Genomic DNA, 11,743 nt, shown 5'->3' on the forward strand with positions numbered 1-11,743 from the left:
TTGTCCCCTTGATCTAATGTCATTATAACCCAGGTATAAGTGGATCCAAGCATCATCAACCAAAGACGAAGCACTGGCAGCTAAGAACACAGAAAAGTCAGTTTCTTACTCAGGTTTGATACCCCATATAGGACACTTCGTTTTTCTAATAGTAAATATTTGTTAGATTGAAAATGTGTTTCTGCATCCCCCTGAATATTAACCTTCATCAGGCGATGAAAGGAGACAGAGACAGAGACCCAAATTGGAGCACCGGACAGAAATCTCAAGGTCCAAATCAGGAGCAGAAGGAGGGGGAGCACGAGCAAGGAACTCAGGACCGCGAGGGGTACACCCACACTCTGAGACAATGGGGATGTTCTTTCGGGAATTCACCAAGGCCAGCTGGCCTGAGTCTGAAAAAGCATGGGATAAAACCGGACTTGCTGAACATAGCGGACAATGAGGACTACTGAGAACTCAAGAACAATGGCAATGGGTTTTTGATCCTACTGCACGTGCTGGCTTTGGGGAGGGACCTGGGCAGTTTGGATGCTCAACTTACTAAACCTGGATGGAGGTGGGCGGTCCTTGGACTTCCCACAGGTCAGGGAACCCTGATGGCTCTTCAAGCTGATGAGGGAGAGGGACTTGATCGGGGGAGGGGGAGGGAAATGGGAGGCGGTGGCGGGGAGGAGGCAGAAATCCTCAATAAATAAATAAATTTAAAAAAAATAAAAAAAAGAAAATGTGTTTCTGCTTACTATGAAACGTCTATAGAACGTAAACATGACACTAAACAACATACTGTCAAAACTATAAACATAGTCTTAAAATGTAAGGGAAGAACAATGAAAACACAGTCCCAAACAAGATGTTCTGGTTAACTAAACAGTCCATCAACCAACCAATTGTTCTGTGGTGCCAGCTGTCGACCCCAGGGCCTTGCCTATGCTGTTAGTGTATCACTGAGCAGCTTCCCCAGTTCAGAACCATCCTTGTTAATTTACTTCCTACTTCAAAGAACAAAGGCTTTTATGAATCACTACTTTCTTAACTGTCCCCAACCCTCAAAAGTCCATTTACAAAGAGATTTACTGAGCCAGGCATAGTGGTGTTGAATAACTGTAATCCAGGAACTCCAAGGGTTGAAGGAGGAGGATCTCATATTCAAGGCCAACCTGGACTAAACAGGAAGACTGCCTCAACAATAAAAACAAAATTAAAACTAATTAATTATAAAGAAATAAGATAAAAATAACTAAGGCTTGGGATGAAAATGCGTTAACTTTGCTGATGGCCCAATGTAAAGTTCCATTAGCTCAGCAGTACTACACTGTGACGAACACGAGCACATCGTTTGTGTATGCCAAATTACCTTTAGGAAACATGGACTCTAGCCATCCAGAGAACATGTAATTGTATTGCCTTCTGTTTGCAGTTTTCTATTGAATGTCAAGCAAAATAATGTTCCAGCAAATAAAAAGTATATTTAATACCTTTACTACATTACTATACAACTACGGTTTAGTAGACTTTCTGGCAGGGCCAGTCTATGTAAAGCCAAATCATGACCACTGGAATGGCACAGAGCTCCCAGGCTCAGGTCTCTGCTTTTTAATGATACGCATGACCTTGGCCAGCTACTTGTCTGTTGCCTCAGTTCATACGGACAAGACAAAGTTAGTCTTAGCACGGGGAAAAAACAAAAACAAAAAACCTTGTTGAAAAAAAATGTCAAAACGTTTTTACAGGAAAGGAAAGAATTAACCTTAACTAATACAGAAGAGCATTAATCCTAGTTCCTATTGGTGTTTTGTATTGTCAGTGGAATACAGCAGACTGCTCAACTATAAAAAATCAATCATAAGTCTTTTACATGAATCTTGGGCTGTAACTGGCCACTTATGAAAATTATTATTTATATGCTTAAATAAGGTAATAAATGCAAATAACCTTAAAGCAAAATAAATTCTAATTGGATTCAGTTTTTCATAACTCCTTCAGGTAAAAATGTATATGTGTATGCACAAGTTTTTACTTAGCAGCATTTTTCTTTAACTAGCAATATGAAAAATGAACAGTTTATAGTCAAAGTGAAAGCAAACCTAACTAGTAAGATGGAAGATATTCAAATGCCATTTAGCCAAAATCTCAATCTACCAAACGATTATGAGAGCAAACAGATAAATGCTATCAACTGGCTTTTTACATATGGACTTCTCAAGGTTAGCAGAAACATAACACGGATTATCAAATGCAGCAATAAAAACACAAACCAAAAGCTGCCGCTGATTAATTAGGTGAGGAAACTGGAGGCTGGAATGGAGATCTTAAAGAGGAAGGAGTAAAACTAGGAGTAAAATGTAAACATAAGGGATCAGTGAGGTGGCAAAGAAGGTTAAAGGTATTCGTCTCAAAGCGTGACTACGGGGCTCAGTCCCCAGACCTCCATGGTGGAAGAAGAGAACCACCTCACCAAGGTTGTCCTCCACCTCCACACATGCCCCATGGTGCAGACTTACATGCCCCACCCACAAAAATAAAACAAATACTAAAAGAAAAAGTAAACTAAATGTAAAAAAAAAAAAAAAAAAAAAACCAAAAAGAAATATCTGCCAGTTCCCAATAATTTAATACAGCTTTCTTATTTGTTTTGTGGTTTTTAACTTTAAAATTTTTCTGAGGGATTTAATTTTGATGGAAGTGTGTGCAAGTGAAGACCAGAGCCCTGAGGTCCACGGCATCAGACCCTCTGAAACCAGAGATCCAGGCTCTTGTGAGATGACTGACGTTGAGTGCTGAGGATCAGGCTCGGGTCGCCTGTAAAAACAGTGTGTGCTTTAACTGCTGAGCAGGCACACCAACACTAAAACCTGCACATTTGAAAACTTTAACCTTTTCATAGTTAACTCTATGAAAAAACTTCAACAGTTTAGATTTTGCATAGTTCTCAGATTAAATTTTTATTACATATTTGGTCCATATGTGTGTGCATGTGTGTATGCAGGCAAACCTGTGTGCATATACTGGTGGAAGACAGAGGACAACTTTTCAGATTGGTTTTCTCCTTCCATCATGTGGATCCTGGGACTGAACTCAGGTCAGCAGGTATGGTGGCAGGCATTTTATCCACTGAACCACCTTGCCAGTCATGAGATTAATTTATTTATTCTGACTTGATTATGCAATCTTGTTAAATAAGTTTCACTACTGACTTAATGGAAGCTTAAAAATTGGAACCACAGCTAGATGCTGGTGGTGCACACCTTTAATCCTAGCACTCAGGAGGGAGACACAGACAGATCTCCGAGTTTGAGGTCTACAGAGTAAGTTCCAGGACGGCCAGAACAGCCAGGATGGTTACATGAAGAAACCCTGTCTTGAAAAACAAAAGAAAACAGAAAACTGGAAGGACGGCTCAGAAGGTAAAGGACCTGCTGGCAAATGGGGGATGTGATTCCCAGCACCCAGGCAGCAAGCTGACTGTGACAGTGCATGCTTGCTCTGGGAAAGCAGAGGCCAGCCGATCCTGAAGTGCACTGGCTGACCAGCCCTTGGGTAGTGGAGGTAAGATATTACTGAATTTGAGACCAACTGAAGCTACAGAGTTGCCCAGAGCAACCTTGGCTATGAACAAAGATCCTATCTCAACAACAACACAATTTAAATGCATGGGTGGAGACATGCTCAGTGGCAGAGCATGATATACCACACAGCTAGCAGGGTACCAGGCTAACTACACAGGTTCACATGTATGGGTGCGCGCGCGCACACACACACACACACACACACACACACACACACACACACACACACTCACTCATGGGGCAGCAGGAATAAAATGTTCTGAAAACAAGAAATGTTAAAATATGACAAATGTGTACTTTAGAAGTAAGCAAAAATATTTCTTTTGTTTTGTTTCTTGTATTTCGAGCAGGGTGTCCCTATGTAACAGTCCTGGCTGTGCTGTAGAACTCACAGAGATCTGCCTGCCTCTGCCTCCCAGGTGCTGGGATTAAAGGCATGTGCCATCACTGCCCGGCACAAAGTATTTCATATTAACCAACCACTGAACTACTACTGTTCAGGCAAAGTGTCCCATCTATGTGCCTGCATGTTACATATTATGTGGTTTTGCGTCCATGCCTTCATATATAATTAAAGATTCTATACAATACACTAAGGCACTAATTAGAGGGCATCAATAGAAATACCTTGTTTTCCTATTCACCTGTACAACTTATAAACCCTATTAAATCATATTTTAACATTTAATAAAAATGGATTTTGTAATTCCAGCAAAGAGCACTTCAAATTTTCATATCTACTGTGAAGAGAGACATATTGCCAAAAAACTAAAATGTATATAATCTGATTTATTCTATTAAGAACCCTATTATGTGTAGATGTGCATAAGGGCATCAGGCCTAAGGAGTCAAGGATAGTGAGGACTGAATGCCAGCTTGCTCTTCTCCAGTGAAGCCATAAGCCTACAGCCATAATGACTCAGAGCATAAAAGTGGTGATACCGTGTTAGAATTTGTGCAAAATTCTTGGTAGTCCAGAAATGTTTACTGGTCACCAGGAGCAAAAGAGAAAACAGTCATGATCCAAAAGCACACAGGGTAATATTGTCCTGACAGGCCATTGTAGGTTGCCTTAAATAACAGCATCGGAATGTCCTGGTAGGTTATTACAGGTTGCCTTAAATAGCACTCCCCTTATACTAACAGCTTTCAAACAGAAAGCATGATTTTTGTAAGGCTCCAGACCTCCAACTTCCAGCAGGATCCTCCCCTCTTGTGCTTTTCCATTAATAAAAGTTGACATCAGATTATATTGTAGGAGCAAAAAATCTATTATCAATAAAAGGAAAAAAAATATGAGAGCCTGAAACCAATAAACAAGCGACTGGGAGGAAAAGCAGGTGTTTTTAGTGGGACATAAAGAGAACACTACATACAGATGGGTGACCAGAATTTAACACAATCACTGTACCTACCAACTGATGGCATTTAATCCACATCTACCATCTTTTAGGACCGCCTCTGTTATAGAAAATGCTCCCAACTAAGCCAACTTGGGGCCATGGGGAGAGTGGTCTTGGGTCAAGCCTCAAGCGGAAGGCCTGTGAGTATGAAGTGAACCCTCTACCACTAAGCTGTATACCTGACCTTGCTTTTCCTGACAAGGGCCTATGCTGCCCAGGATGATCTTGAACTTGTGATCTTCCTGCCTCTGCCTCTGAATGTACAACTCATCCTTGTATAGTGTTCATTTACAGGACAAAAGTTGACAAAACAGAAAATGGTTCTTCAGGTAGTCTGACAACAATAAATTATAAACATTTTTCAAGCTTTTTTCTTTCTTTTTTTGGTGTGTGTGTGTGTGTGTGTGTGTGTGTGTGTGTGTGTGTTGGGGTGAGGAGCCAGAGGAAGAAAGCTAGAGCATTTCGTCTTACCTGTAAATACTCCAACAGGTTTTCTTTATCTTAGACCTTCACATGACCACAACATAAGCACATCTAAGAAAATTCGTAATTCCTTAATGTTTTTAATATCATGCATTCAACTTCCCTCAATGATTGTGACTTTTGTTTTTGAGGCAGTGTCTGAGTGTGTTGTCCGGGCTGGAGGCCTATTTGTAGGCCACCTGATCCTTCTACCTCACTGTACTGAGTACTGGGACTACAGACACACACTATCATTCTCAGTCCCCATTATCTCAAAAGTGTCTTTTTATTGTTGCTCTGGTCAGTCGGAGTCAACCCAAACCTACACACTGCATCTGACTGACACAGCTCTATTTTTTTTAATTTTTTTATTTTTTATTGAGAAAAAAAAAAATTTCCGCCTCTTCCCAGCCTCCCACTCCTCCCGCCCTCCCCCCACTCCTCTCCCCCTCCCTCTCAAGTCTGAAGAGCAGTCAGGGTTCCCTGCCCTGTGGAAAGTCCAAAGTCCTCTCCCCTCCATCCTGGTCTAGGAAGGTGAACATCCAAACTGGCTAGGCCCCCACAAAGCCAGAACAAGAAGTAGGATCAAAACCCAGTGCCATTGTCCTTGGCTTCTCAGCAACCCTCATTGTCCGCCATATTCAGAGAGTCCGGGTTTATCCCCTGCTTTTTCAGTCACAATCCAGCTGGCCTTGGTGAGCTCCCAATAGATCAGCAACGGGACGATTGGGATACAGGAAGGTTGGATAGGGGAGCAGGGAAGCACATATCTTAATTAAGGGAGCCATCTTAGGGTTGGGAAGAGACTTGGACCTAGAGGGGCTTCCAGGTGCCCAAGGCGAGGTCCCCAGTTAGTTCCTGGGGCAGCTGAGGATAGGGAACCTGAAATGACCCTATCCTATAGCCATACTGATGAATATTTTGCATATCACCATAGAACCTTCATCTGGCGATGGATGGAGATAGAGACAGAGACCCACACTGGAACACTGGACTGAGCTCCCAAAGTCCCAATGAGGAACAGAAGGAGGGAGAAGATGAGCAAGGAAGTCAGGACCAAGAGGGGTGCACCCACCCACGGAGACAGTGGGGCTGACACAGCTCTTTTTAATCTATAAAAAGCTTCCCTCTTTATCACTCTTCTTCTCCTCTGCCATTTATGTTCTGAATAATCTAGTTATTAAATAAAATTTCCCATATTCTGGATATGGCTGATTGCTCTTGTGGTAAGGGTAGTATTAGCATATTATCAAGTTTTAAAATAAGATGCACCAAATCTGCTTCTTTAGTTGACTCACTGATTACAGTCCACACATCGCACTTGTGTGAGCTGTCCTGAGAATTCTATGAGCTTTAGGGACAAAGGTACCTAAGAAGTATTCCATAAGCAAGGAGGAGGCAGAATGCTATAAAGTTAATGTTAATATGGAGTAGGAAGAGAAGGAAGAAAACAGTTGTTGGGAAGGCCAGGGAGATGGATCAGTCACAAAGTGCTCGCCCAGCACAAACAAACACTGGAGCTTAGATCCCTCAATGCTCACAAAAAAGCTGGGTACAGCATCATCATGTGCCTATGATATCAATTCTGCAGAAACAGAAACAGGATGATTCTTGGGGCTTGCTGGCCAGTCAGTTGGCCTGGCTGAATAGGCAAGCTCCAGGTACAGGAAGAGACCGTTTTAAAAAGTGTAAAGGAAGACACTGTGACCTTTGACCTCTTCATGCCCATGCCCACATTTACACATACATATATACATAATCCCACGTAAATGTTTTGGATATATGATAACAAAATGTCTTTTTATCAGAGAATGCTATCAAGCAAGCTAAAAGGTTACCAAATCAATATTTTCATAAACTATCCATTTTACTTCCTTACATAATGTCACAAAAGGAGTCAAAGTAAAATATGGGAGGTAGTTAGTTGGTAAGCATTAACAGGACGTCTAAGAAGAGCACATACAATGAAATTCATTTGTTTTGGCTTTGGTAGGGAACACAGACAATGTTTATTTGAAAAGTATTTTCTTCAAATGCTTTGTGAAGCTAGGAATAATGGCACACCTTTTAATACCAGCACTCAGGAGGCAAAGGCAGACTACTCTGTGAGTTCAAGGCTAGCATGGTCTACACATCCAGTTTTAGGTCAGCTAGCGTTACGTAGTGAGACCTTGTCGGAAAAACAAACAAAAAAGTGCTGGGCATTTTAAAACCACAGCCCTACGAAAAGCAAAACACACCACCTTCCAAGTTTCCTACTCTGCTTTAGCCCTCACACTAAGGATTGGAGGAGACCTATTCATACACAGCACAGAACTGGGAGAGCAAATGGGTAGGGACATACCCAGCCACTGCACTCCATATGCAATGTAGTGATTCCAAGTACAGATTAATATTCTGTACTATTCTTTAACAATTAAGAGAGACCTAGATGTGACTTGGTGCCCTTTGGTTGACCTTTCAAATGCCAACTCAGATATGAAAGTGTTTTCCATGTGTGTGGTATTAGTCATTCTTCCCCTTTGAGCTATGGTCAGCACTGGCTTCATAACTGAACCGGCTGATAATGTTTCTGTTTTGTTTTTGTTTTTTAATTGATTTAACTTCATTTTATGTGCATTGGTGTGAAACTATCAGATTTCCTGGAACTGGGGTTACAGACAGTTGTGAGATGCCATGTGCGTGCTGGGAATTGAACCTGGGTCTTCTGGAAGAGAAGCCAGTACTTTTAACTGCTGAGCCATCTCTCCAGCTCCAGTTATTGTTTTTTTAATATTAACATAAAACAATCTATAGGAATAGGACTAGGGCAGAAACATTTAAAACAATTCTCTAGTTCAGTGGTTCTCAAATTTCCTAATGCCTAGATTCTTTAATTAACAGGTCCTCATGTCTGGTGACCCCCAATCATAAAATTATTTTTACTGCTATTTCATAACTGTAATTTTGTTACTGTTTGAATTGTAAATATCTGTGTTTTCTGATAGTCTTAGGCAACTCCTGTAAAAGGTCGTTTGACATCCTCCAGGGGTCATGACCCACAGGTTGAGAACCAAAGCTATAGCTAGTTCAACTACACATCAGAAGACACTTCCCGGGGTCAAAAGTTGTCTTTCATCTCCTTTTATCACCTTCTCTGTCTAGCTTCTATTGAATCTGTCTCTTTGGCTACGTCTGGAGATTCAACTCATTATTGAGTATCACACATTATACTAGGTGCAGAAACTGTCCTCAAGAACTTTCCAGTCTGATTGGGAAAGATAAAGTGATGGAGGTATTGTAGTCATGGTCTAGAGTAGGGATGTAAGGATGCAAGGCCTGATTTCATTGACTAGGATGAAGAACTGACTCAGAAAAGGTATCAGAATTCCTGGAAGGGACTTATCCAGACTGCAGGGTTTCTTTGGTTTTTTTTTTTTTTTTGGTTTTTCGAGACAGGGTTTCTCTGTGGCTTTGGAGCCTGTCCTGGAACTAGCTCTGTATACCAGGCTGGTCTCGAACTCACAGAGATCCGCCTGCCTCTGCCTCCCGAGTGCTGGGATTAAAGGCGTGCGCCACCACCGCCCGGCCAGACTGCAGTTGTGAATTGGTATTTTAAACAATTTAAATGTAGTGTGATGCATTACGTCTAAAACTATAATTTGGAAGTATTTGGTACAGTCTGGGGATGCAGCTCAACTGAGAGAGTGCACGAGAGGCCTTGAGTTCCATCCCCAGCATCACACACACCCTCACACATGGGTGTGGTTGAGAAGGCCTAATCTCAGCACATGGGAGGTGGAGGCCGGAGATCAGGGGTTCAGGCCCATCCTTGACCACATGGAAAGTTTAAGGCCAGGCTGAGCTATATGAGATCCTGTCACAAAAATAAAAAGATAAGCAAACAAACAAAAAATTTGGCATAGGAGGAAATTATTGTCTTTTATTCCGACTTTTAACTTTAACATAGTGTAAGGGTCAGCAAGCAGTGGAAAGCAAATCAGGAATTAACACAAAAAACTGCCATGAAAGAAAAAAAGGACTAGTTCAGGACTAGCAAGTGCTAGAACTATATGCTTTACCAAGGATATCTTGTCTCAAGACTTTAAAAACAAAACTGAGGAACTAAAACTGTTCTGGCTTCCGGAACACTTAAGGTCAGGAGGAGCAGTACTTCCTGAGGCCAGAAATGGCAAGTCACTCTCGCTTTCACAAGTCGGTGGCCAAGGCCATGTTTTCAACTAAGGTAGAACAGAATTTTTAAGAGTCTTTAGAATTCTCAAGGGATTTTTTTTTTTTTAACTAGAAAAATTACACTGGTCAGGATGTGGCATAAAACTAAGTGGCAATTCTCAAACTTTGTTCTTGAGTCTGGAAAGGTTACCTCACCTCCTTCGCATCACCCCTTCCCACTAAACCCAGTGAAAACTTGGACCAGAAGCCAGCCTGGGAAGTTCAAGGTCAAGTCTGGGAAGCAGTCAAAACGAGCAGAAGTGGTTCCTTTATGTCCTGACTACCAAAGCTCAGTAAAATACACAGAAGAGTTTGTCTAAGGCTCAGCAGTGAAGTGATGTGGGAATCAGGCACCAGATGCCTCTTTGCAAGTTCCACTCAACAGAATAGCATCTCCTGGCGTGAACTTGGCTACTTTAAACACTCTATAAAAACACAAATTTAAAAATATGGCGCACAGCTAAGTGTCTGGAAGAAGCCACTAAGACATAAGCAGTTATGCCTTGCAACCTGACTTAAAAGCCGACTGACAGAGTCAAAGTCCCAAAGATGTCTAGAAAGCACATATTCAGCCCATTAAATGGTACAGTTTAGGATTCTCTGTGTTGTAAGCGATTTAATTCTTTGTTATTTGTCTTTAACCAAAACTAGTCACTGTAGTTATGGGAAGATAAAAATGAGGAAATCAAAATATGCCTTTCCTCGCTTTCTTGTCAGATACTTCCCTAAATGCCAATGACTACAGCAGTGACCGCTAGGGTCACTATTTTTCCCAGGCTCCTAAGCATCACAGAAAAGGGGGCCTTAATGCATGGTGATTATTATGAAACTGAGCAGGTAGTTATCCTGCATAAACAACCCAGGGGTCAAACACCCTGTCGTCAGGGTTCTTACTTACCCTCAGTAACATCCTGGGGGTTAGAAATCCGGTCACTGGAAGGATCTAGGGCCACAGTTGCCAGAGAAGTAGTGGCGCCAGACAGTTCACTCATAGGCTCACTACGGCTTGTTTCTGGCACACTTTCGCGGGAGCTAAATCTTACTCGGGAACTAGATCGCGAGCTGAGGTCCGGGCTGGTGTCTGACAAACCTGGAATGTCATCAATCTTTGTTGGTGTCACCATGAACCGAACTGAAGATATCTTGGCGGTGGCTTCTGGAGGATGCATTTTCCCCCTTTTTGACAAAGAAAAAAGGAAAAGCTCACAAAAACTCTTCCTCCTACACTAGCTACTTTTGATTGCAAAAATAGAAAACTTGAAAGGAAAAAAAAAACCTCAATTACCTTGATTTACATCCCACAAAAACCCAATTAAGAATCCTTCCACTTAGAATTCAAGCCAACTGTTTTATAAAGTGCACAACCAGTAACTGAAAAATAATTTTTGGAAAACAAAATGAGAACAAAACGATGCTAATGTTCTGTAACTTGGTTCCTTCAGGATCCTAGCTATCTCCCCTGGTCCAGGGCTGAGGGCTCCACGCCATGATTTCACAGCAGCTGGTTTCGGCCTCCCTCTGCTCAACCCCCGGGTCCTGATGAGGTAGTTAGTCCTTTATCTGCTGAGTATACCACGGTTCTAGCTGAGGAAGGAGCATGCAGGCCCACCCTGATCAGGAGACTATAGACAGCGTGGATCAGATTGCAAAAAGATGTGCACCGGCCACCTGTTGTGTATCAGGTGAATACCCCACAGGTCTGGCTGGGAGGAGGTGTGTGTTGAGCCACTCGATGTTTTTGAGGTCGACAATCCACTTGGGTCTGGTGGGAGAGATGCACATGCATAACGGGAAAAATACCCCCCCACACACTACAGGATGGAGAGAAAGAGGAGAGCAACGAGAGGATGCCGGGGCAGAGTGGATTTCTGTCTCCCAGAGAGCTCGTCCTGGCAGAGATGCTGGAGGTGGCGGCTAGAGGATCAGGGCAGCTCCGACGGCAGCTCCGGGTCGTGGCAGGTCGTCGCGAGTCCCTCGAGCCCACGACCAATCGCCGCGTTTGCGCGGCGTGTGACAGGACACGTTTTCCCCCGGGCTGGTGCGGGTGGCCTCTCGCCGGTTTTCCTTGGGGCTCAGCCGAGAAGACGGCCACGCAGG

The 11,743-nt window shown here is 42.6% G+C and overlaps 1 protein-coding gene across 3 annotated transcripts in view; it reads right to left on the reverse strand.

Moving 5' to 3' along the window:
• Slc12a6 (solute carrier family 12 member 6) overlaps positions 1-11,465 on the reverse strand; it is a 92,464-nt gene extending 80,999 nt beyond the window's left edge. For 2 of the 3 annotated variants that reach the window (XM_013352636.2, XM_005364233.3), the window contains exon 1: positions 10,545-11,465. In XM_013352636.2, the coding sequence (XP_013208090.1) occupies positions 10,545-10,815 (271 nt within the window). In that variant the 5' untranslated portion in view covers positions 10,816-11,465. The remainder of the gene's footprint in view (positions 1-10,544) is intronic. The other variant, XM_005364232.3, reaches the window with a different exon arrangement.
• Positions 11,466-11,743: the final 278 nt, after the last annotated feature.

Source organism: Microtus ochrogaster (genome assembly GCF_000317375.1).
Source record: "Microtus ochrogaster isolate Prairie Vole_2 chromosome 14 unlocalized genomic scaffold, MicOch1.0 chr14_random_1, whole genome shotgun sequence".
In the NCBI taxonomy this organism is placed as follows: Eukaryota; Metazoa; Chordata; class Mammalia; order Rodentia; family Cricetidae; genus Microtus; species Microtus ochrogaster.